General features: G+C 44.8%; 1 protein-coding gene across 3 annotated transcripts in view; it reads left to right on the top strand.

The window, feature by feature from the left end:
* SGSM3 (small G protein signaling modulator 3) overlaps positions 1 to 25,067 on the top strand; it is a 276,018-nt gene extending 250,951 nt beyond the window's left edge. For all 3 annotated transcript variants that reach the window (XM_085601237.1, XM_085601236.1, XM_085601238.1), the window contains 4 exons: positions 17,808 to 17,893; positions 19,076 to 19,198; positions 19,949 to 20,009; positions 23,830 to 25,067. In XM_085601237.1, coding sequence (XP_085457363.1) covers positions 17,808 to 17,893; positions 19,076 to 19,198; positions 19,949 to 20,009; positions 23,830 to 23,913 — 354 coding nt within the window. In that variant the 3' untranslated portion in view covers positions 23,914 to 25,067. The remainder of the gene's footprint in view (positions 1 to 17,807; positions 17,894 to 19,075; positions 19,199 to 19,948; positions 20,010 to 23,829) is intronic.
* Positions 25,068 to 26,521: the final 1,454 nt, after the last annotated feature.

Genomic DNA, 26,521 nt, shown 5'->3' with positions numbered 1-26,521 from the left:
TACACGAATAACAAAAATAAAGTAATACAGACAGTCCAAAATCAAGAGCATTAACCACAATTGGACATAATTTCCTAATTCTGATTGTGGAAGTGCGTGGACAATTTGGACAAAGCACGTCGACGTTTCGACCCTATATAGTAGTGCTGGGTTGTGTGCATCTAGAGCGGGTCTTCCTCAGGACAAAACGTTGGGCTGGCTGCCTGGAATCAGATTTGTATATGATTTAATTTCCTTATCTCACATTAGAGATGTCAGCCGACATCTGAATTAATCAGGGATTCTTTACAGTGAATTATTCAACTGGAAAAGAGTGGTGCCGTCAAAACGATCGCCACTTAATAGTGTTCTCAGCAAAGACGTCTGTGTCCGTCTCACGCTCTGCAACTAATGACCAATGATAAAGTTTGGTGATGCAGGCATCTGCAAGCAAACCCAATACCAACATCTGTCCGACTACTCTCCCTGATAGGGAGTTGAAACGGGTAGAAATGTTTAGTAAAATAGTCTTTTCTTCTACCAGCTTGTTGCTCAGCTTGTGAATACTAGCTCCCTGCTTTGCATAACCAATATGCCAAACTTTGAAAAGTTGCCCCTACTTCAGGTAGCCAACCTTAGAGATGGCACTAGCCTGAGGGTGGACACGCCTATCTGACTAGATCATTTTCCTGCCTGTCCAGGTGCCAAATGACTCTGGACAAAGAGGGGATTGACGACTTCTCCTGTGAGAGAAACCAGATTCACATACCAAAGGCAGTGGGCTCTTTGAAGCTCTACTGCCTTTGAAAGCTAATCTGCAGGTCATCCTGCGGGAGGAGGTGAAAACACCCCCTGCCCAAGTAGGCCTGGTTTCTGGCCTCCAGAGAGGAAAGGCCCTCACTCTTGGGGGAGGGGTCCGACAGTCTGCTCAGGTGGCAGGCTGGCAAAAGTCAGTCAGTCAGCACCAGGGGCATGTATTACTATATCCAACACCGGCATCGGTTTATTAATACGAGATGTTTGATACCAAACATTCCTCTTTCCAGTGAAACCATCATGTAGCTGGGAAACTCCTGTTCACCAGTGTACAGCACATATTTTGAAATGGCTTCCCTGTTCACTTGTACTGGCAGTAATGGAACTGACCAGATATGCCCTTGCATGTAATATAAGGCACCCTGCTTTAGGGCTGTAAGACCTGTTGTAGGGGTGACTTACAGATATGACATGCAGTGTTGTGGGGAATGGCACACAGGGATGTATTTCATGTCATGTTTTCATTTTTGTCTGCACCAAAACACGAAGCATGCAGTGGAAGTTTGCATGAGCTTGGCGAGGGGTCCTTTAGGGTGGTCCAATTCGTGCTGCAGCCCTTGGATACCCTCTTTAGTGCTTCAGGCCTTGGGTAGCAGGGATATCATTTACTATGGGCTTGCAGAGGGTACTAAAGGTATTGTCAATTGGGAAAAACAATTGCACAGCTTTGTGAAAGAGATCTGGTGCTGAGGATCTGGTTAGCACGAACCCAGTGCGCTTCCAGTCGAAATCACATCGAATACCAGGCAAAAAGTGGGGGGTGACCATGTCAAAAAAAGGACTTTCCTACAATGGGTGTCGATGCGCACATTCAGTAAGCACCACTGCCTTGACTACCAGTTCTGACTGGAAGGGCATTTTGCCCTTTCGGGCCTGCAGGCCTTTTTGATATGAGCTACTCCACAGACCCACCAGCTTGGGAGGTACTGCTTTGGTGTCGGTGCTAAAGGTGAGGAATCTGTGGTTCAAAGTATTGTTCTGAAGAACAATTTAATTGCCTTTGATAACGCTGTTTCTGGTGGGTACTTTATCTGACTGTATATTCCTTACTGCCCTCCTGCCTCCCCATTCTGTGGAATGTCCTCTTTTCCAATATAAAAAGGTCCCAATTTAGAAATCTGATTGTTGTTGAGGTCTGCATCCCGGGAGTGAACAGAGTTCAGAAAGAAACTGATATCAGCACATATAGGAAGCAGCTCCGTTCATCACTTCTGGGGCAAAACAAAGTCGGGGTGGTATCACACGACAGATCCTATTGGCACGCGGAAAGAATGTCGTTTTAAACCTGCCGGATCCAGTCTAGGCATACCCTAAATTGGAGGAAACTGCAGTTAGTGTACTAGAAGGAGTGTTACCGTAGGTAACTTGCTTATTTGGTTGTAAAGCAGCTTTAGCACAACTTTTCAACAGTTTATCCTTTTTGAGTGGCAATCTCTTTTAAAGGGAAATCCAGAGCTTCTCTTGGATAACTTTTGTTTGAGTGCAATCCAACCTGAGCATGAATTAACTTTTCCTGTAAAATTCGAAAGCTGTAGTGAATATCCAGGTTTTTGAATACCGAAACAGATTCTCATTTCTGTTTTTTTTAGGTTGAACGATTTGTAGCCCGTGACGGCAATACAAATAGATGGAGAAAAATGTTCCTCTGAGTCATTAATGGCATTCTCAAACACATCAGTATCTGCAGCACCAGTTTCTGTGTTTTTTGCATTTGGTTATGTGCTCTTAAACCTGCTGGCCTGAAATTATGTAACAAAAGACACTTTCTGAAGATTTTGCTACACCTTCACCCTTAATAGTACCAATGTGTAGGAAAGTAGGATCTGCTTTTATGGTTACCCCCACTTTGTGCTTGATATAATGCTTTTTCGGACTAGTCTGACTGGGATCCTGCTAATCAGGAACCCCAGTCTCTGTGCTCCCTCCCCTAACTTGGTTTGGTAAGTACTTAGGTACATCCCAGATTGGACACTGGTGTACACTTATCAGTCCCTAGTATATAGTACTAAGGTACTCGGGGCATAAGTACACCAGTGGTCCCCCATGGGCCGAAGCATGTATTATGCCACCCATGGGAGACAGGCCTGCCATTGCAGCCTGTGTAAGCTGGTTCTAGCCCCACTTACGAAAGATATAGGTTTCCCTGTATCTAGGGTCCCTACTCTTAAAACCTATAAGTCACCCCTAAGTCAGGCCTTACAATCCTAAAGGCAGGGTACTTGGTTCTAAGTGGGATGGTGCCCCTGCATGAGCAGGACACCCAATAGCTAATGGAGTTCATTCTCCCATGGTTGTGAGACAGCAATATGACATATAGATGGGCACCGCATCATTACGCGATGACCATCTGAAAACTGGCTGTAAGGAATCGTATCATGCTTGGTATGAAACATGTTGGAATCATACCCCCCACACTGTAAACGGTGTGGGAGGTATGAATCCATGCACCGTAAAGCTCCTTTGGGAGGCCCTCGGTGCTCCCGGTACCAGTCTTCCAGACCCGGACAACAAGCTACGGCTGTTGCCTGCCAGAGACTTGTTTCTGCCATCCTGCTGCTGAGCCAAGCTCAGGCAGAGGAAGGCAAGACAATAGGTATCCTGTCACAGAGAGGTGTGACCACCTCCCAGACGGGATTTAGTGTATTGGGGCAGGGTGTGAGCTGTTGCCAGCTCCACATAGTCTGCGTGCAGGGCACACTTGGTGCCCTCCATGCATAGTCCAGGTCAAACCAGTTCAGGGAGCCGTTGGCTCCTGCTCTGGTGCGAACCTGGACAAAGGACAGGGGAGTATCCTCCCCTCGTCCAGCCCCTCCTTATGGAGGTACCCCTGTATCGTCCCAACCCTTTCCGTAGGGTATTTAAGGGCTTACCTGTAGGTGAGTCCTCCGGTTTATCGTGGGACAAGATACATTTCCGACACCACTTCTTCAACCGTCTGGGCACTCTGGACTTTGCTCTGGGCATCAAGGCTGCAACCAGAAAGGCTCCTGCTGATTTTGTTGCCCTGCTTGTCTGCTGTAACCTCCGTGCCTGTGCACCATAAAGGAACCTTCCAAGACCTGTGGGCATCCAAGACACCTGATGGAATCTCCCTTGAAGTGAAGGAGTCACTTCCCTGCATCTGCAGGCACCGCAACTAACCTGACCGGTCTGCCAATCCTGGGCTCCCATGGACTCCAAAAGGCTCAGCAACACATGTGGTGGTTCTTCACATCCCTCGAGGCCTGCCATGTCCTCTGACCAAGTTTGAGGCCAGTATCCCTCATCGGAGCAGCAGGAACCGAACCTCTGTGCAATGCGTCGACTTGCAGTTGCAAAGGCTTGTTGGCTTCCTTCTAAATCTTCGGGCTCCAAGTAGGCCCAACCTCAAGCATCTCTAGTGACCAAGATCTTCACCCTCACCGCATCTCTTGCATCGTGCGCTTGCATCTTTGGTGAGATGCTCACGGTCCTCTTGCGACCCCAGTGCCTCCGGCCTGTGGGTCATCCTTGCATTCATTGGGCACCCCTGATTGCTCGAGGCCTGCCCTGACTCTGTGGAAATGTGGATTTTCCTGGTCAGTTATGTCCCCTATCTTGGACCCCAACGGTTCTATGTGCATGTCACAAGTACATGTATGTTCCCTCCAGTTCCAGTTATGAAGACGCAAATACATGTGTGTCCACCGTCAACATGTCCTCTGTCAGATCCGCCATGAATAGACCGGATATTCCATTCCTAAATATGAAAGGCCACCGGCTTTATATGGTTCACTTATGCCATTTTACAGTCCAGGCAAGTAGGCCCTGATTCTGTCATCAAACTCTTCCTGCCTTCTGCCTCTGAAAGCTCCAGTCTGAGCCTGCATCTGTGACCATGAACTTTGTCTCATTCTCTGCGCGGCTCACGAAGCCTGACATCAGCCTATTCTCTGCCAAGAACTGTATTTCACCTTCGAATTATCTGCTTCACTCCTTAGCCGATGCATTCCTGTCTAGCAGCTTAAGTAAACATTCTTCCAGCTACTGAGCAAAGGCTCGGCCTCTCTGTCCTCATGCAAGTAATTCATAGCCCTGTTACCATGGAATATTCCTACCCCCTCGCATTCAGTGTAGACACTTAGACGCTTGTACACGCACGCACAGTCAGTATAGAATAGATTCGGTCCGAGAGTCCTTCTTTTGTGGATAACATAGTTCTTTAAACATAGGATGTTAGATATGATTTGGGATTAGGTTGACTTGACCCCCCAGACTTTTCGTCTCCACACGTAGAGCTAATGTCAAGTCCCCTTCACCCCCTAGTTACACGTCAATTACACGTCATGCTGCTGCGCGCGCATCTATGTCAAGTATTATCTTATAGATCCACCTATATATGACATCATAACCAATCATGTTCCTTTTTTATTCCTTATTACACCCATTTTCGGTTACGCAGGTAAAACGTCAATTTCCTTATCAATTGTTACGCCTACTGTATTCGCTTCATTGTAATGTATGTACTATAAAAGTTACTTCTTGTCAATAAAGTATGTACTTCACTTCCTGAACCCCCGTGGTGATGGAACTTGGAGCATCCGATTATAATCGATCATTGGAATAAAGCCCATTCCGAAACTCTAATATCACGGATTCTGCCTCTCATTTTACTGAGCTATTTTATTATGATTCCGCATCAAATTCAGTCCCGGTAAAGGAATTTTATTTACCACATGATGGCGCCCGAACAGGGACACTTTCTCATCTCACGCGCCGGCGGTGAGTTGCAGGCCCGGTCTCCTGCCACAGCTGGACGGACAATTACGCGTACCAGCAGGATTTCCTGTATCTCCCTCCGGTCAAGCGGGGGCGACTGAGACTGCGATCAACACCCAGACGAGGCGGTGAGAAGTGCGAAGTATCCCGACCAGAGCCTAGCTGAGAGAGCGAGATCCGAGGTATACAGAGACCCACCAGTTCGAAGTCAAGCCCAGTTTCCGACGAGTCGAGTCGAGTCCAGTCCGGTTCAAGTTCAAGTTACCGAGGCCTTCCGTTTCCGAAGCTACCCGGTGAGTACCATTACTGGGGAGGCATTTCTGACGTGCACATAGGTTGTGCCGGTCAAGACGGGTTTGGGTACACAAATCCGGTCTGCACTGTTTTAGCAGTGTATCTGTACTGTTTAGCAGTATATCAAGTATTCCGAAGTATCTAGTTATTGTCAAGAATTATGCTTGGTGATTAGTTATGCAGACGATCATCATTGTTGTTTATTTTAAAGGTTAAAAATGTTTAATGTTTAATGTGTTAAACGTCCTGCATATTGTGGTATGAATGGTTGTTCATTAGTGTGCTTTTGTATTAAGTGTGTCCAAGATTAAGTATCGGATCAGTTGTCAATATGCCGCTCTTTTCGAAATTAAGACAGATCACTACTAGAAAAGGGGTACTTGAAGAAGCCGTCCCTATTCCTCCTAGGGATACTCCGGGGCACTTCATGTATCACAAACATGGCTTAGACGCTATATTATTTCTTGATTTATGGGTAGACTACACCAAGGGATTACCAGAAAGTCAGAGGTGGCCCGCAGCGGGGACCTGGGATGCAGAATGCATCATGAAAGTCGAGGAAGAGTTATGGAAAAGGAAAGTCAGACAGTCGCAGAAAGATGCCGTTGAGTTATGGCGTAAAGAATCTCATAGACGCACAGAAAAAGCACGTAGACAGGAAGAGAAGAGTAAAGAAAGTTCAAATAAAGTTCGAGAAAATATATTAATTGAGGAAGGTATCCGAGTGAAATCAGAACAAGTAGATAGACAAAGAAATGCCCTCATGAATGGTATGTATCCCCTTTTAGCCGAAGGATTACCTAAGGCTACCCCAGAGATACCGAAAGACTTGCCACCCCCATTATTCCCAATTAAGGTACATCCTAAGGGGCATCCTAGAACCGCAGAAGATGTTTTTCTTTCCTCATATTTAGATGACGTAGCTCCCGAGTATGCTAATTCCGCCCCACCTAGACCGCATACCAGGGAGGTCCAACGCCAAGATCCAGCACCCGTATCCCTACAGCAACAAATCGAGTCACAAGTTCCGGCAAGCACATCCGTTTCTGCATCTGTTCCTACAGCTACTTCTATAGCTGTGTCCACACCTATAGTTGCTGTGTCACGTTCGACGAATCCTTTCACACCCGACGCCCCAGATGGGGCCACGGGAGGTGCTACCAATATTTTTTCCACGCCACCTAGAATAAATAAACTTATTTTTCAAGAGTCAGCGCATTCACGTACACCCAAATTCGTAAGTGACCGTGCGCTTAAGGAACTTCTTATAGATTGTAGATATGACCCGGTGACCGGTAAAGAGGACGAAATGATCCTGGCATCATTACGTATCAGACGAGCCGCAGTGTATTTAGCGAAGTTACCAGGGATGACTGCGCATCTAGACAAAATATACCATTTTGTCCAAACAGGGCGAGATCCAGAATGTATTAACAGAGCTATGGAATACCGGAAAGTAGAGATACAGGGGGAACTGTTACGTTTCCTCATAAACTGTGTGATCAGAAATCAAGACCGACCGGGGGTAGACCCGGATGCAATGCAAATTCTTACAAGATGGAGCCAGAATATATCAGAAGGGAGACACGATAAGCAAAATTGTATAATAGCCATGTGCCGAAAGATCCGTAAAGAAATAGAACGCCTACACGAAGAGAGATTAGAGGCAGACGAGTTCGAACAAAGCGAGGAAGAAGGGTCAGGACCGCCCGCAGGACAGTCGGACACCATAGCCTATGTAGGTAGAGGAAGATCTTGTAATAGAAATCAGATTAGATGTCATACTGACTCAATACGTCCGATATGTCCAGATAATAACAAGAATTTCCAAATACCTATAATTAATATAAGGTCTAACGAGCATTCGTTCCAAACCGCCGACAAACTACTCCGAGAACGAAGGGGTTATCATTTTCTCGATTCTATGGATGAACAAGATTTAGCCAGGGCAGCTGTCCACTGGGTGGACAGTCCCGGAAAATATAGTGATGCTACAGTAGTACGCACATTTTTGAATCTCACCCCAGATGAACAGAGGTTAGCTGGGATTTATATGATTCAACAACTCATTATACTATATCGGAGTCAGCATTCGGACCCTGGTCCCTTACCTGACATATTGACTGAATTGCTTATGAATAAATGGAGAGGTCCAGGTACTGAATTAATTAAAGAAATTCTAGTATCAAGAAAGCAGTATATTCTTTTTGTATGCTCAGAGCATGTCTCATTGCCCGGCAAGGAAAGAACCACGTATCACATGGATAGACAGAATCCCTTACGAGAAGTGCACCCAATAAAAGGCGAGGACAACGAGTTTAGGCGCGTATTTGTATATACGCCCATATCAAAAATAGAACTGTTACAAATGAAGAAAGTGGTACCCAGTCATGACAAAGATCCAGCGGGTTTTCACCGAGAAATTAAAGACATGTTACTCATGGGAGAGTATACCTATCCCGACATTATGACAATATTAAAGGTGTTGATGCCTGCTGGCATTTATGAGAAACTCAAGGAAAAAGAGTGGGAGGTAGGAGACCAAAAGATAGAATGGTCAGCATTAGAAGCAGAAGAAAGGGCCCGAGGTCCAGGTTCGGGGCTTGGGGACAAAACTAAAGCACTACCAGGTCTACTAGTACAGGTACTGCCACGTTTATTAACTACGAAAAAGGAAGATTGGGGTACAATTTCAGCCTGTAAACAGAAGCAAGATGAAGACACTAGTGATTACTATGCCCGATTCGAGAAATGTTTTGGTATAAACAGTGGCATAAAAGCAAGTAGCGAATCATACCCGCATCTGTTTGTAACAAAATTAGTAGAAAATGCCCTGCCCCCAGTAAAGAATAGAGTATTAAAATTCGAGAGTACCTGGCAAGGTAACACTCCATCACAAATGTTACAAATGTTACAGTACCATCACAATAGAATTAGAGAGGAACAAGAACATGAACACAGACGCATGAAAGACACAAAAATGAAAATGCTAGTTTCCCAGACAGTTCCAGCTGAAGGACATAAAAAGGGTATGACACATTCCGATTCAGCAGGACCTGTAAAAGGGACATGCAATTATTGTAAAAAGCCAGGTCATTACGTACACGATTGTCCAGTTTTAAAACATAATATCGCCATAGGTAAAACACAAGAAAGATCACGGCCACTCAGACAAGATCAGAATGAACAAGGAGCTATGCAGCATGCCCAGGCCATGCCAGCCGCACAACAACCAATACAGTTTGTGCCAGCTGCACCACCGTTGCCTGCTGCTGCCACACAGACCACAACACGACAAATGTATCAGACTGCACAGTATGAATATCCTGAGTATCAACGTTACGCATGAACTAGCCTAGAGAGGGAAGTTGACTTACCCCTTATCGAGATTCCTGTAGATCAAGAAGGACCTTATGTACATAGTGAATTATTAGGTCAAGATAGAAAATTTTTACTCGATACAGGGGCAAGTCGAACAACTATAAAACGTAGTGAAGTTCCAGGGGCACCCCTCTCAGGCTCTCAGAATATTTCCCTTGGTTTTTCAGGAAAACCTATTGTTAATGAAGTATCACAGCCTCTTCCACTTACGATAGGACCTCTGACCCGAACTACAGATTTATTGCTTACTAAATCGTGTCCAGAAAACTTGCTAGGAATAAAAACTCTGAAAGCCCTAGGAGCCATAATATGTTGTTCCCCGGAAGGAGTAAGGTTGTTTTTACGTGATTTTAAAGGTCACTATGTATCTAGAGACATGGATCCCCGACTGCAGACTTTACCTACACATCTATGGGCACAAGGCCCTACTGATGTTGGTTGCATGAATATTACACCATATCGAGTCACACTAAAGGCAGGAGTGGTGCTACCACGAATGCGACAATACAAGTTACCACCAGATGCTGTAGTGGCTCTACTACAAATCATTGACGAGCTAATTGCCCAAGGAGTAGTTGTAGAAACAGACTCCAATGTATGTAATTCACCGATAATTCCGATTCTTAAACGAACGGATCCTACAGCCCCGCCAGTATATCGATTGGTTATTGACCTGCGCGAGTTAAACAAATGCATTGTGCCACAATTTCCTGTGGTCCCAGATATCTCATCATTACTGACAGCTATTGATTCCGAAGCAACATTCTTTACTGTAATTGATCTCAAAAATGCCTTTTTCAGCGTCCCAATAGATCCGGAAAGTCAATATTTGTTCGGATTTAGTTTAAATGGGCGTAGCTTTAAATTCTCACGCGCACCTCAAGGATTTACAGAAAGCCCCAGCATCTATAGCCAAGCACTAAAACGAGAACTTGACAGTATCCACATGCCCGTTAACACTGCCTTGCTTCAATACGTCGATGATCTGCTGATCACCGCGAGAAGCGAACCGGAATGTGAAAAAGCATCACTGACAGTTTTACAATTTCTAGCCGAAAAGGGGCACAAGGTGTCCCCTTCTAAGCTGCAATTCTGTGTCCAGCGAGTTGTTTATCTTGGACACTCGCTGTCCAAGGAGGGAAGGCAGCTTACACCCGACCGCATTCAGTTAATAGCTAACATGCCAATACCCAAGACACAAAAGGAAGTACGAGCCTTCATAGGCCTCACGTCATATTGCAGGCAGTGGATCCCTCAGTACGCATTTCTAGCAAAACCACTCATTCAGTTAACCACACAGGAGGCAGCCACACCGACTGTTCTCCCTTGGACTCAGGAACACACACAAGCTTTTGAAAGCCTAAAGAAAGCTTTATGTCAAGCACCCGTTTTAGCAACGCCATGTTACAGAAAACAGTTTACACTCTTTGTTACAGAACGCGAAGGTACTGCCTTGTCAGTACTAACACAGGAACAAGCAGGAGCACACAAACCATGTGCTTATTTTTCTAGTACATTAGATCCCGTAGCTCAGGCTTTGCCTGCATGCCTGAAATCAGTGGCAGCGACAGCTTTAGCAATCAGACAAAGCGATGCCATAGTGTTAGGACATCCATTGATAGTTCAAGTACCACACGCAGTAGAGGTTCTTGTAAATAGAACGCAAACACAACACTTGACTATAGCACGACTTACAGGGTACGAACTTACATTGTTTCAGCCACATATAGAAATCAGACGCTGTAACACATTGAATCCTGCCACACTTTTACCTGTAATCGGAACAGACCCACTAGCTCATGACTGTATTGAAGTTATTACGATAACGACGAAACCCAGACAAGACTTAACCGATGTTCCATTGTCCGATCCAGACCTGACCTTGTATGTAGATGGTTCATGCATGAGAACAAGTACAGGAGAGTTAGTGGCTGCTTACGCAGTCACCACAGATACTGAAGTCATTGAAACTAATCGTATAAATACTTTGTCAGCTCAAGCCGCAGAGCTCATCGCTCTGACACAAGCCTGTATTCAAGCCACGAATAAAAAAGTCAACATATACACTGACTCACGTTATGCATTTGGAGTTGTACATGACTTCGGCGTGTTGTGGCGAGAGAGAGGTTATTTAACTTCCCACGGTGCCCACATTCAGCACGGACCCCTCATTCATGCCTTATTAGATGCAATACATCTACCCACTGCAATATCAATTATGAAATGTAAGGCTCATACGAAGGTTACTGATATCATTTCCCAAGGCAATGATCTAGCCGACAGAACAGCTAAACAGACTGCTCAAACTCAAACCCCCGACATGACAAAGACAATAGTCCCGACACCGACACATTATATGACAGTTAAAGATCCTACTCTTGACGTAATTGACATACAGACACATGCTACACCAGACGAAATAAAGAAATGGACTGAATTAGGAGGGATCCAAACGGACCAAGGATGGATGATGAAGGAAAAGTCTGTATGGTTCCTTCCTGATTCAATGGTCCAAGTTATAATTAACACTATACATAGTCCAGCACATCTAGGAGAAAAAGCTATGCTAGACAGCATTCAACACATTTGGTTCAATAAACATTTACGAGCAGCAGCCAAACAAAAGGTCCGTACCTGTATGATCTGTTGTCAGTTTAACCCAGGAAAAAGCGTTCCCGTAGAACAGGGTGGATTTCATCCTCCTCATCATCCTTTTGAAGTACTCCAGATGGACTATATCCAGATGGAACGATGTCGAGGATTCAAATATGTTCTTGTAGTTGTCTGCGCTCTGTCCCGTTGGACAGAGGCATACCCGGTTTCAGATTACACTGCCCCGACTACTGCCAAACAGTTGGTTCGAGAATTCTTCCCACGATACGGTTTACCACGTGTTGTTCACTCAGATAACGGCCAGCCGTTCTCATCCGAATTAATGAAACACGTTTCACTTCTGTTAGGATATCAGTGGAAATTCCACTGTGTCCGACACCCCGAGGCAGCAGGTCTCGTAGAACGACATAACCAGATACTGAAAATCAGAATGTCCAAAATATGCAGAGAGAAAGGTGTCGACTGGGTAGTAGCGTTGCCCGTTGCACTCTTTTACATGAGAATGGTAGCACACTCTCGAACAGGGCTATCCCCGTATGAGGTGATCTTCGGCAGACCACCGAATATGTGGGGGACGCCTATACCACGCAAAATAACTGATATTGACTGTAATATGCTGACAGATTACTTGGCTTCCTTGATGTCTGCACTACAATCTTGTCGTTCACAGGTAGCTGCAGCCTTTCCCGACAACACTGAGGTGAAACCCCATGACGTTGTTCCGGGTGATCTTGTCTTTGTGAGGAATTTCGACCGAAAGACTCAGCTGGAGCCCAGGTGGAAATCACCCAAGTTGGTCCTGCTGACCACAAGGACAGCCGTGAAGATCGAGGGCCGCAAGGGCTGGATTCATTCAAGTCATATCAAGAAATTTCATGGACTATCCTCGGATATAGACTTTGTGCCCTGCACTCCCTCACAGACTGATTCAAAACTTCCTTTTGTTGAACAAAATAACTCTGAAAACTACAAACTAAAGCTTAGGCCCAACAAGTCGAGCAATTTGATTGTTTAAGTCCTCTCCAAGGTGAAGCGGTTGAATTGTCTCTGACATGTATCCCTCGGACCTGAGTAGAGAAAATACCCGGAAAATGTTGAAACGACAGGCGTATTGTAAATCACTGCGTAGCCACTGTATAGTGACATTATTAATTCTGTTTTTATTGAGTCTTTTAATAATTATTACAAGTATGTTGTTGCACATATATTACCCTATTTCTAGACACGTTTATAATGTTATTGCTGAACATTCTTTTAGTGACTTACCTCCGCATGAATTGTCTTATAGACTTGCGCTGCGCAATAACACTTTCATTAGTATGTTACATCATTCCCATCAGACTAGTAATGCCACCAATTGTTGGGTGTGTGGCCGACTCCCTCCCTATCAAAATTATGAAGGAGTCCTGCCTTTCTTTCCACATCCATTTACACATAATGGCTCCTGTGGAGCATGGTTTAGTTTAATCAATTCCATAGACTCAGACACCGCAGTTTACCAAGATCATTGGATATGGGGAAACCTGAACCTAGTTTTACTCAAGGTCTGCTACCCTGACAAGGAGGGTCGCCCCAAAAGAACAGGAACTGATCTAGAAAATGAAGTATATGGATTAGGTAATTTTACACCTAATCTCATGATTCTAAATGTCGTATCCGAAGTTGAACTAGTCTTACCCACCATGTCAGTATTCCCAGCGAAGGGTGAATTGTGTGTAAGAAAGGTTGGTTCCATACATATGGGCCATAGTAAATGCACTACTATAGTAGAATTCAGTGATCAAGGCAAATCTTCATTTAGAGCTTCTCGCCACTCCTACTTTATATGTGGTCAGACTGCATATATGCGTCTACCTCTAGATTGGGATGGTACCTGCTACATTGCATTCCTTTTGCCACCTGTTTTCCTAGCTCCTCCTGATTATTACAGAAATATTCATTTAGTACACAACAGAGAGCGGAGAGACCTCCCCATTGTCGATTACACTGAGACAGCATGGGACAAGTATGTAGATTTTAATAAAGGCATCTTTCCCTATACAGGTACTGTTACTAATAGTAAGCTGATACGTAGATTAACTAGAACCCTTGAAGCAGTAGTGAATGAGACTATTTCCGCCTTAGGCAATTTAACGGAAGAGCAGTCTGCTATGCGGATTGTTGTGCTTCAAAATCGTCTTGTCCTTGACGTCATCCTGGCTGATAGGGGCGGAGCTTGTAGGGTCATCGGATCAAGCTGCTGCGTATTCATACCAGAAAATTTGCCATCTGTATATAAAGCCATCACTCGCCTTCATAAGATTGTAAACCAGATACACCAGAACCCAGGCACTTGGACTTGGTCCAGTTGGTTTTGGAGTGTGATATCAGCCTGGGGATGGAGAGTTTTATCCTTCCTAGGTATTGGCCTTCTCATACTATTCAGTTGCTGTCTATGTTTACAATGTGGACCAGCGATTTGTGGTCTGTGTACCACATCGTGTATTCCACCACCAAGATTTCATTCAAGATCACGGAAGAAGAAAGAAGAACAAATGATGCTACATGAACAGATCAATGGATTGATGAAGATTGATATCTCTTGAAGGGCAAGTAGGGGACAAGGAGGGAATGTGGAAATGTGGATTTTCCTGGTCAGTTATGTCCCCTATCTTGGACCCCAACAGTTCTATGTGCATGTCACAAGTACATGTATGTTCCCTCCAGTTCCAGTTATGAAGACGCAAATACATGTGTGTCCACCGTCAACATGTCCTCTGTCAGATCCGCCATGAATAGACCGGATATTCCATTCCTAAATATGAAAGGCCACCGGCTTTATATGGTTCACTTATGCCATTTTACAGTCCAGGCAAGTAGGCCCTGATTCTGTCATCAAACTCTTCCTGCCTTCTGCCTCTGAAAGCTCCAGTCTGAGCCTGCATCTGTGACCATGAACTTTGTCTCATTCTCTGCGCGGCTCACGAAGCCTGACATCAGCCTATTCTCTGCCAAGAACTGTATTTCACCTTCGAATTATCTGCTTCACTCCTTAGCCGATGCATTCCTGTCTAGCAGCTTAAGTAAACATTCTTCCAGCTACTGAGCAAAGGCTCGGCCTCTCTGTCCTCATGCAAGTAATTCATAGCCCTGTTACCATGGAATATTCCTACCCCCTCGCATTCAGTGTAGACACTTAGACACTTGTACACGCACGCACAGTCAGTATAGAATAGATTCGGTCCGAGAGTCCTTCTTTTGTGGATAACATAGTTCTTTAAACATAGGATGTTAGATATGATTTGGGATTAGGTTGACTTGACCCCCCAGACTTTTCGTCTCCACACGTAGAGCTAATGTCAAGTCCCCTTCACCCCCTAGTTACACGTCAATTACACGTCATGCTGCTGCGCGCGCATCTATGTCAAGTATTATCTTATAGATCCACCTATATATGACATCATAACCAATCATGTTCCTTTTTTATTCCTTATTACACCCATTTTCGGTTACGCAGGTAAAACGTCAATTTCCTTATCAATTGTTACGCCTACTGTATTCGCTTCATTGTAATGTATGTACTATAAAAGTTACTTCTTGTCAATAAAGTATGTACTTCACTTCCTGAACCCCCGTGGTGATGGAACTTGGAGCATCCGATTATAATCGATCATTGGAATAAAGCCCATTCCGAAACTCTAATATCACGGATTCTGCCTCTCATTTTACTGAGCTATTTTATTATGATTCCGCATCAAATTCAGTCCCGGTAAAGGAATTTTATTTACCACAACTCCCCTGCTCATGGTGAGTCTCCTGGACCTTGGTGGTCCCGACATTGCACCTTTCTCCACTTCCACGTTGGTTGCAAGGCTTGATGGTGCTTCCGCCGGACACCGACCCCATCCACTCTCGACTTCCAATTTGGGACAGGTTGTGTACGGCTCGTGGTCTTCCACAGTGTCGCCTGGTCCACACAGCTGCAGCTCAAAGGTCACCATCAACTATCCTGCAGCACCCGACATTGGTGGGCATTCGTCATCCGTGCCTCCTGGTCACTTTCAAGTGGCATAGACTCGGTCCCCTTTGCTGTCTGGTACTTATCGACTTGAATCCACCTTTGGGTTCCATCAGACACTTTCTACTTCTCCAGCAGCGGTATCTTCCTGAAGTCCTCCATTGGGTTTGACTGCGGTTTCTGACTCCACTTCACACCTATGCACCCGGCTTCCCTGGTATAGGTATCCTGGTTCCTAGGGTATCCATGGGTGGGGTGGCTCTCCAACCTTCTGTCTTCCACGGGGTTTCTTCAGCATCCACTGGGAAGGGTCCTTCATCTTTAAAATTGCAATGCAACTTACCCATTGACTTGCATTGATCACAAGGTTGTGTACCCACTCTACAGCACACGGCCTCCGTGTGGTTCCTAGACCCTCACCTTGGGTGGTTCCTAGGGTCTCCGACACTTCTACGTCTTCTGGGTACAGTCTTGACTCGAGTCGTGGTTCGCCTTCCACTGTTTTAATATATGGTTTGGTCCCCCCTGGTGACAATGTGCTACCTGTTTCTATTGAAAAGTATTGTGTGCATTGTGTGTATCTCCGGTTAGGAGATTCCTGTATGTGTTATATAATAAATACATGTTTTTATCAATACACTGTGTGGTTCTTTTTCACTTAATCTATATCAATAAGATTATGTTCTGGTAAAACAAGCTGCTTTACAATCCTTCAGGACTAAGCCTAAAGGTTGCTCTCCACAGCTATCACTTAGTGAGCTTTCTAAGGTTGACTAAGACCACTAAAATCACCATAAGGGTTGTCTGGATTGGTGCAAGGTGCCCACTTACATGAGTGTACACCATATACCAAGCCAGCTTCTCACACAATGTAATATAAAGAAATATTCTTTCCATTTGGCCATGACCGTGTGCATTGCCAGGTACTGAAAGAAATTATTTTGGAGGATTAAGATTGATAAAATGAACTATGGCCATGATATCATAGCAGATAGTGGAAGATAGTAACAAAATGATCAAGTATGCCAAGTCTATCTGCTTTTTTTTTCTCCTTGTGTTCCCAAACAAGTAAAGTAAGAGGTGAAGCGACATCAAGGGTTCGTATTTATGGATCGTACAAAGTAAGAAACGTGCTGTACTTCTTCAGAGAGGAGGAGGAGCACATTTTGATAAAACATTTTGCCATGTGGCAACATTAGCTTCATAATTCTACTTGTACTGACAAAAAGTGTATGGTAAGCCCAGAGCTGCACCTTCTGGAGATCAGTGATGTACAAGAACACAATAGAAGCATCTGTGGAATGACGTGTAAGTCACACAAGGTGTTGGGTGCCTGTGGGCATGTCTTGTTAACAGCGCAGGCTTGTCTTGGCAACAGCTCAATACCCAGGAATAAGTGACAGTTGGTAGCGCTCAGTCCCACTATCTCTAGCCAAAATAGTAAGTTAATCTGGTACCACTTTTGAATGATGGCACCGATGTTTCAGAAGAAATCCTTTAACCTTGTTTTGCAGAGATATCTTAAGATTTGAAGATACTGAACGATTAACACGTGTAGATCCATGGACATTTTGGACAACTCGTTGTCAAACTTGTAATAACATGAACTCTGTAATCCAAACTAAACTGCTTTATTCATCCAAACAGCATAGGGTTGTTAGAGGCCTCTCTCAAGAACCAGTAACTTCAACAGCTGCTCATCAACTGACAGAATTGAGCCCCAGCATTCCACTAAAACTTCATTACAAAGCTAGCTGACATCAATTGAGTGGCATCCCAATGTACCAACACTACAATCCCCGCCCATCCTGTTCCCCTCAGCCTCTGTCCTACAGACCTGCCCTTTTTTGCCCAATTTCCTCACCACTTCTCTCTCTCCTGCTTCTCAATCCATTCTATTTGACAAACATGTATTTCCCTATCTTTTTCCCATCACCATTTACCTGTGAACTCCTCACTACTCACACTACCTTCTGTCTCTCACCACCAGGCAGTGCAGTCGGTGAACATGAGCCACGACTCAGCCCATGCCCAGATGGACGTCAAGCTGCGCTCCCTGATCTGCGTTGGCCTCAAGTGAGTGTCCAAGTCCATCGCTGTGTTGGACTTCCATACTTGATAAACTGAGCTTTTAGATGGGGATATATTTTTCATTGCTGTGCTCTTAGGGAATGTTTAGGTACTGGACTGTAGCTTCTGAGTAGGGGTGTATTGGCAGACGTCCTAGCGTGTCTTGGGAATTTCCACTATACTCCGCCATGATAGACTTTATTAATGTACCTTAGTCCCTCGTAGCTACTGGGCACTTGTTAGCAGCTAGCTATGGTGACAGGATTTACCTTCATCACTTGAGGAAGAGGATCTGCACAGTCCCCCATAACTGGGGTGTTTGTTTTTCTCCAGAACCTATGATATTTTCACTTGTGGGGCTCTGCAAAATGGTAATTTCTCCCGGTGCCACAACTTGCATTTTGTTTGCTGCTTTTGACACTTCCACAAAAGTGAAATTGCCCAAATGTCTGTATAGAACCTACTACACCAGCGGCCAGTCCTAACCGGTTGCCACTCTACCTCCCACTGTACCTGAAGCTAGCATCACCTTTCCTATGTTGATACAATGTAGGCCAACAACCAAGAAATATTTGCAGAAGAAGTCTGAGCACATTTTAGGGGGAGAAAAACGTTTAATGTTTGGAGTTTACTCTCATCTGGCAACCCATACAAAACCCCCAAAAGAAATGTAAATGTCTGGAAGAGATGGGAAAATCCAAATGGTGAACTCCCTCTGGAGGGGTTGAAGTGGTTCAATGTTTGTAAAGAAAGCTGACCTTTTTATTTGCTCTGGCTTGCAGCTAGAGGCCAAAATAATATTCACTGGTCCCCTGGGATCAATATTTTGTATTCATACCACTGTGAATCTTTCTTCTCTATCACCTATCCTTCTCATTTCTGTCCTTACTTTGTCCACATCTCTTCTTTCTTTCATCTCTCTTTCAGCTATCTCCTTCTTCTCTGTTTTATCTTCTTGCCTACTTGTTCACCACCTATACACCTCTCTCCTTTATCTCAAAACTTTTTCTGTTTTTCTATCTCCTGCCCTCCCAGTCTCTCCCGCCTTTCTTTGCCTTCTGCTTCTTCACTCTCTCTTCTCCTTTTCCTGCTGTTTTTCATATACATATATATATATAATATACTATACACACATACACAGATATACATATACTGTCTCTCATGCTGTCTCTGTTTCTTGCCCACTAGTGAGCAGGTGATGCACCTGTGGTTGGAGGTGCTCTGCTCCAGCCTGCAGACCGTAGAGAAGTGGTACCAACCCTGGTCGTTCCTGCGCAGTCCTGGTTGGGTCCAGATAAAATGCGAACTCAGGTCAGTCTATTTGTGTTCATAGGGTAGATGTGGTGCTGTGTCAGAAGGACCTGGGGTGAAAATGGTACTCCAGACTTAATCCACATTATCCAGTGCCCTAGAGAAGCAAATAGGACTTCTGCAGTGTCAGCAACTTGCCATGCAGAACATCTAGTTTATTGTTGATCTCTGAAGAGGCCACTTCTTGAATATTGTGTCTGATGAAGATGTGAGGAAGCCACGAACCCCCTGAGGGGAAGCTCAGGATTCTTAGCCCATGAGCTCTGAAGTAAAGGAGAAATGGAATGATGGAAGAAAAGGCAGCCGAACTCTTGAAGTGAATTAACACAGCCTAAGAATATTTTGCTCAAAGGAAGATGGCCTCTTGGCTTTGAGAACAGACATAAAAAATCAAGCACCTTACATTTACCTCCGATATGGCCAGCAATGGTAGACAAAATCCCAAGTTAGTTAGCACATTCCCCATAGAGTTTCTGGGCTTCTTAGCACTCTTTGCCCTTTAGTGAAAGAAGTGGAGGCCCAGAAAGATTACATGCTCTGGTTCACAGGATTGAGTGTCCAGGTTTCATTAGGGGACAGGCATGTCTCACCAGGTTTGGAGGAGTCTAGCCCTATTACTAAAAGAAGAGCACACCAGGTTCTCCCCTGGGTAGGCTGTGTGGAGGCAGAGGGCCTATTTCAGAAGAGAGCAAGGGAGGGGAGTGATCATTTAACCCGAATGAACTTATTTGTACCTTTGTTGCCTTCCAGGATCCTGTGTAAATTTGCTTTCAGCCTATCCCAGGACTGGGAGCTTCCCGTCAAACGAGAGGTAAGCAGCATGTAGGATTCTGTGAAAAATTCCTTGGGGTAGGAGAAAAGCTACATTTTTAGTCAGACCAGTAGAGGAGAATGCTGGGGAACATGCAGCCTTTCCCACATTGAGGAGGCCCAGGAGACCAAGCTTCTTTCACAGATGTGTTGCCGAGATCCTCCAATTCTGGCTTGTTACCCTGGGGAAGATGGGGTACTCGCATAAAAAAACACCCCTAATAATGCTGTACAACAGAAGGGGTACCACCGGCCAATGTCCCACCCTTATGCAGACTCCGTGGTCAGCAGAGACCACCAAGTCTTGCTAATTTATTAATAAGAGTGTAAGGTGGCTTACAGGAGATATTTTATGTAGCTTATAATAACACTGTAACAGAATGACGAGTAGGCGGTGATACCACCCCTCTCTTTGCACTGACATGATAATCACATCTGACATGTTTTATGGTCGGCCACCTCATCAGTCAATGTTATGTTATGTTACTATAATTAGTAAAGCGCCTGAACCCCCCCCACCCCCCACCCACCACTCCTTCCCGTAAGGGGTATCTCCATGCTGCTGTGGAATCCCAGGCAGGTAGAATTAGTTTCTGAGAAACTCAGTTTTGAGAAGCTTTCTAAAGTGAAGATGATCTGTGCACTTTCGAAGGTGAGAGGGAAGTTGGTTCCAGTAAAGGGGGGCCAGGTAGGAGAAGGCTTTGCCCCCGGAGCGTGTTTTCGTAAAATGAGGTATGATGAGGAAAGATTTCTCCCCAGATCGCAGAGATCTGCTCGGCCTGTACAGATTAAGTTTTTCCGTCAGATAACTTGGTCTTCTGCCATTCAGTGATTTGTATACTATACAACAGACCTTGAACTTGATTCTCTTGCATATAGAAAGCCAATGTAGTGAGTGCAAGAGGGGGAGATGGGCAGTTCTGGCTGGCAGTTTCTGGACTAGGCAGGCCGCTGTGTTCTGGACCACCTGGAGTTTGTTCAGTAGAGACTCACAAGCGGCTGATGACTAGTGGCTGAACCAGAGATTTTTGCACTGAGAGAGGGAGGAGTGGGAAAACTCTACACAGAAGACTCATCATATGAAACCCTTGGCCTGATTGTTAATATTGAAAGAGCTCCCATAGGACTGGAAGAGGAGACATGGGTGCCAAATAGAAAGATGGTAAAAACAATCCGTTATTAAGATACTTATGGGCACAGAGGTGTTTATTGATTAACCAGTGATCTCCCTGGGTACTTCTTAAAAATAAAGATGTAGTGCGCAAATTAGAAAAAATATGACCATCGGAATATTGACAGATAAAAAATCTACCTGTGGTCAATCCAGGAAATAATTCCATTTAGCTAGAGTAGTTAAAAAAATATATATATACTTATTGCCTAAAATTATGAATGCTTAATTCATCCCTTGAGAGGTTTTAAAAAACATTGACGTCCTTACCGCTCCACACACACACTGGTGGATCCTGTTATTCTCTCATTTAACTGAGTGGTGGCTCTAGCATAATTTTTAAAGAAAGCGTTGGTTTACCCTCTGAACTTTCCCACTTATGTTTAGTCAAGAGTTGTATTAAATATACACCTATCAATGATACATCTTTTAATAATCTCTTCTCCATGGCAACATTCTCTGGCTATTCAAGAAAAAAATGCACATATTTCTCCTGTATAACTCTGAAAGAAAGTATTGAGCCATTTCTCCATCATATGATGTATTTGTCTTTATCCTTGCAAATAAACTAGAGTTACCTGAAAGGTCTATGATCAGACTGTTGGTAAAAGTACCTTCCTGGATCCCTCTTCCCCAGGGATCTTATACTTGATTTCCATATCAAAGTTTCTAGGCAAAGACCCTGTCAGTGCCCTGATGTTATCAGACTTGCACTGGCCTTCAACACAGTCTACAACAAACTGCTTGCCCTTCAGCAGAATGAAATTGGCTTCAGTGGACCATTTATTTATTGTCAACATTTATAAAGCGCTCTATCACCTAGCAGGCATCTTGGCGCTAACACATATGTGCACAGTAAGACATGCTACGGTGGTCTATCCGAATAACCATCCCTTAAGTGGTTTGAGTCTTTCATCTTAAAAAAGCATGATTCTTTAAACTGTCAACCTGAACTGTAGAACTGTGGGGTCTCTGAGGGTTTGGCCATTGTTCTGGTACTTTTTCTCCTCCAGCCTTTTATTATAACATGTTTCATACAGGCGCGGCTGGCACAGGTAAGAGCAGTGGGGCGGGGCGGGGCAGGATGGGGGGTAGTCAACAGACGACAGGATAGGTAAAATTATAATTTCAAAATAAATAAAACCACTTACTTTGCGCTCACTGCATCGTGCTGTGAGCGCAAGGTAAGTGCTTTTATTTATTTTTATATTTAATTTTACCTATCCCGTCGTTTGTCGACTTCCCCACCCCACCGCTCTTACCTGTGCCTGATTTCATATATGCTGGTGACACCAGGTCATACTGGGTACAAATTGGCTCACACTCCTGCTGAAATGTCTTCTGCCCCTGAGGTCACTTGGTAGTTGACTGCCTTCCAACGGGGAAGAGGATTCTTCTGAGTCAAGCGCTTGATGCAGAAAGTCTTATTCCGATACACCTTTGTGAGTAAACACCTACATATGGTTCGTCTGAAGTCTGCTGCCCCTCTTCCTCTGTCCATTATGCTGAACTATGGAATGCTCTTCCAGTCTTATTGGTACAAGTTCACTCCTACCTGATTGTTTGAAAAAAAAAAAGGAAGACTTAGTCTTTTTCATCCATTAACCTGCCTTAAGCGCTCTAGTGACAACTAATTATGTGATTATCCTCTGTACAGTGGCATGGAGCACGAACACGAGTGACGACCACTTTACAAAACTCATAAAATAGTCCGTGGATGCAAAAACAGAGAAGGAACATCCGTCCCCCATCGTTGGTGGAAAGAGAAAGTTGAAGACAGCTTGTAGGAGTGTAGAAAGGAGGTCTGTGCTTTCAATTGCAATGCATATCCATAACAGGCTCAGTCCAGAATACACCATCTTGAAATAAAATCTGGCTATGACCGGGCAGCCATTGAAGTGTCATAATTAGTGCAGAAACATGATCAAATTCGGGAGTGTTAGATGGGTGTTGAGTTGCTGCGCTCAGTCATTTGAAGGGAATAAGTAAAGAATTTCGGTATTCCAGAATTAAAGGCATCTTTGCAGTCTAATGCAACTCCGTATTTGCAGTGGTTGAATGACATTTTCTGCTTAGAATTAAACTGAGTTCTGCCCAAAACCCAGAGATGAAATACAAAGGAAGATGTCGCTGTGCTGGTCTGGGGGGTAAAACCAAGATTTGTTATCACCCTGACTTGGTGGGAAGGGAAGTGCACAGGTGTTGGGGAATGAATTTTCAGCCCTAAACAATGTCAGGTTTTGTTGGAGTTGTCCATCCAATCCCAGATTTCTATTGCCTGGTGCTGACATTTTCTAGGTATTGGTTCGCCTGCATTGTAAGGAGGATCCAAATATTGTCAGAAGACATGTTGGATCAGGATCAGATGAGGTGTTCAAGATAATTCACATATATGTGTTAGAGCAAGGCGCCTTGTGCATGGCCAGTGCTTTAATGCTATACGTTAAGAGGGGGCAAAAGACAGAGTGAGGAAAGAGAGCAGCAAAGGGTCCAGATCTGCTGCTTGTGCATTTGTACAAATTCACTCTTTGAAGCAAAGGCAGACATCAATGTGGAGATGAGTTGAGAACCTGGGTCTGAAACACTGTTTGTTTTATTAAGGAATAACGTTCTTCTGCTTTGTCTTTAATGGATCTGTGTTTGTCTGCAGGAGAAGGAGAAGCCACCGCTGAAGGAAGGTGTGCAGGACATGCTGGTGAAACATCATCTTTTCAGCTGGGACATTGACGGCTGACCCCATCCCTCGATCCTGGCCCCCGTGAGGATGCTATGGACTAGATGTAAGCAGCGTCATGGGCCTGCCAGCCTTGGACTCAACGGAATCACTACTGAAAGACACATACCGACTTTCACTCCACTGCCAAAGCCTCTGCGTCCATCACTGCTCTTCTGCTTGATTTCCACTATTGTGGCCAACGGTGTTTGTTTCCACACCAGCCTCAAATTCCTGCAGTTGTCCGGAAACTCACTGCCCAAGGAACTGTTCAAATGTTGGGGAGCAAAGGAGAGAACTGCAGTCAAGTTGTGGTGCTGAGCTTGATCTGAAAGCAGACCTCTGCCTTCTGCCATGTGTCTCATGCTATGCCCTGTTCTGAAACTGGCAATGCATCATGCACTATTGGACGAGGGCAGAGATACCCATCCTATGATTGGGACGATAAGGGGGCAGAAGACACCAGCCTTGGGCTCAATTCCATGTCTACCCAAGGTAGAGAGAAGAAGGTACCAGCTTGCAGTGACTTCCCAGCACGAGTATGAGATTTCTGTCCACTGTCTGTAGATTCTCTGAGGCCACAGAGAAGCTTACCTAAGAGGAGTCTGTCAGGGAAAACTGGGGGTCTGGATACCAGGAGGCCCCCCACTCCAGCAGCATGTTCCCAGCATGTGTTGTGGTGCACGGTCTTCGGCTGTGTCAATACCATGCCCCTGCCGCACCAGTCATCAGCCCTGACAATATAGGCCGAACTTTCTTGTGACACCTGAATGTGTTCTGGGAGTTGAGTCCTGGCTTGCTTCCATGGATCCAGTTGGACCGACCAACCTGATGGTAATGTTTTGTTTAACTGAAAAGACCAGAACTAGGAGCATGGTGTCCAGACAACAAGGTGGCAGAGTTACTTTATCCTGGTGATCTGCATACCTAGCCTTGTTTACCATCCTGACATCTTCTCAAAGCCTGGTGTCAGCTCATCATTTCCAAACTTTACACTACAGCTTTGGGAAGCTCTTGTTCACGCCTCTGGGCTGCCACTACCATTGGAACCTATGGAAGTAGAAGTACCACCTTAAAGAAAAAAATTCTGTGCAATGTATTATATATATGTGGCATACACTGGACTGCCTTGTTTTTCCTCCTTTCAAAGTGAAAATAAAGGCGTTATGTTTTTAGAGGTGTGGTCTTGGGCAATGAAAATGTGGCAGCTTTGAAACCCCACTCTGACTCTTAGGTGTTAGTACTGAAAGTTCCCTAAAGTTCCATGTTTGGCTCTGGGGTGCTTTTTTCCTGCTCTGTTGCTTTCCCCGTTTGTGCCACCATTTTGTTTTTATTTCTCCCATCAGTGAGCCCAATAATCATATGAGCTCCCTCCGGGCATTCCCTGTTAATTTAGACTGAGACCACAGAGTTGTACTTTAAGGTCCACGTGGGCATCCAGAGTGTCTCCTCTCTCTGAGAAAGTGGCTACTGCCTTTTCTGCTGCCCTTCTGGTTCTGTAGATGGCTGCAGCTTAATTTGTAGGGAAGGGATATAGATGTTTTGCTCTTCTCTTTCAGTGGAAGGTGCTTACTTAAGGTTTTACTAATAGTATGGAGCCTGTGTGCATGTTTGCCAAAGCAAGCAGGAGGAAAGAATCCCTGTTGGCCTCCCTGTGTGTGTACGCCAACCTAAGCTGATGGTCTATGTTCAAGGCTGCTCAGGTCTCCGCTGACCTGGGCGCCTGCACCTTTGACATTCCTTCTCCGCCCTGGTGTCCTGTGGGCGGGGTGGGGGATTACTCTCTTTGTTGGCCGTTTGCCTGCAGAGCTCCTGTGAGGGTTCTCCCAGCTCCACACCCTCTCCCATATCTGATGAAAAAATTGTGGCCTATTTTTGGACCCAATAAAATGGGCACCTGAGCTGGCTGGAACCAGTTGGAACTCAATACACATGAGCACCTGAGCAGGCTGGAACCAGTTTATGAAGGGTTTGTGTTGTCCATGTACGTGGCGTGGACTGGTCATGCAGGAGTCAGTCAGTATATTATTGGTGGAGCAAAAGAGTTGACTGGTCATCTGTGGAGTTCAATATCTAGACCACTCTTTACTCCATGGTGGACTGCACACCAGAATAGCACAGAGATTTGAGTTACAGGAGAGAGCAGGGCTCCATGGGTGGCTGTGCTCCTAACCAAACCGCTTGCTGGAAGAGCTTTTTGCCGCTTTGAGAGAAGCGCCCTGTCTGTATGCTCTGAGAGGCATTGCTCTACTGCACTCTACAAAAAGCCTGCCTCCATGACAGAGTGCATTAGTCGAGGTGCCTTGGGATGTTTGGAGGTCTGTATTGCCCCAGGATAGGAGGTTGCCAAGGTACTTACTGTTCAGAAGGAGAAAGCACCAACAGTTGTCTGCTTAGCTTAGAGTTCTGGATTGTTTTGACTATCTTCACTTTATATCTAGTCTTTAGGTTTTTTGTATATTAAGGTAATTTTCATTTTACTGAGCAAACTACTGGCAGGATATTCAGTTAATTAGGTGTATTGAGGGAATTGTTCACTATTCGGAGTTTCTAGCCAGGCCTACAATCTGCATCATAGGATCCTCACTGATGGTCATAAAAATCGAACCTTACCACCAGCATAAGGGGA

The sequence above is a fragment of the Triturus cristatus genome, chromosome 4_2 (genome assembly GCF_964204655.1).
Source record: "Triturus cristatus chromosome 4_2, aTriCri1.1, whole genome shotgun sequence".
Classification (NCBI taxonomy): Eukaryota; Metazoa; Chordata; class Amphibia; order Caudata; family Salamandridae; genus Triturus; species Triturus cristatus.
Note: the sequence above shows the minus strand (reverse complement) of the source record. Positions and strands in the feature narration are given on the sequence as shown.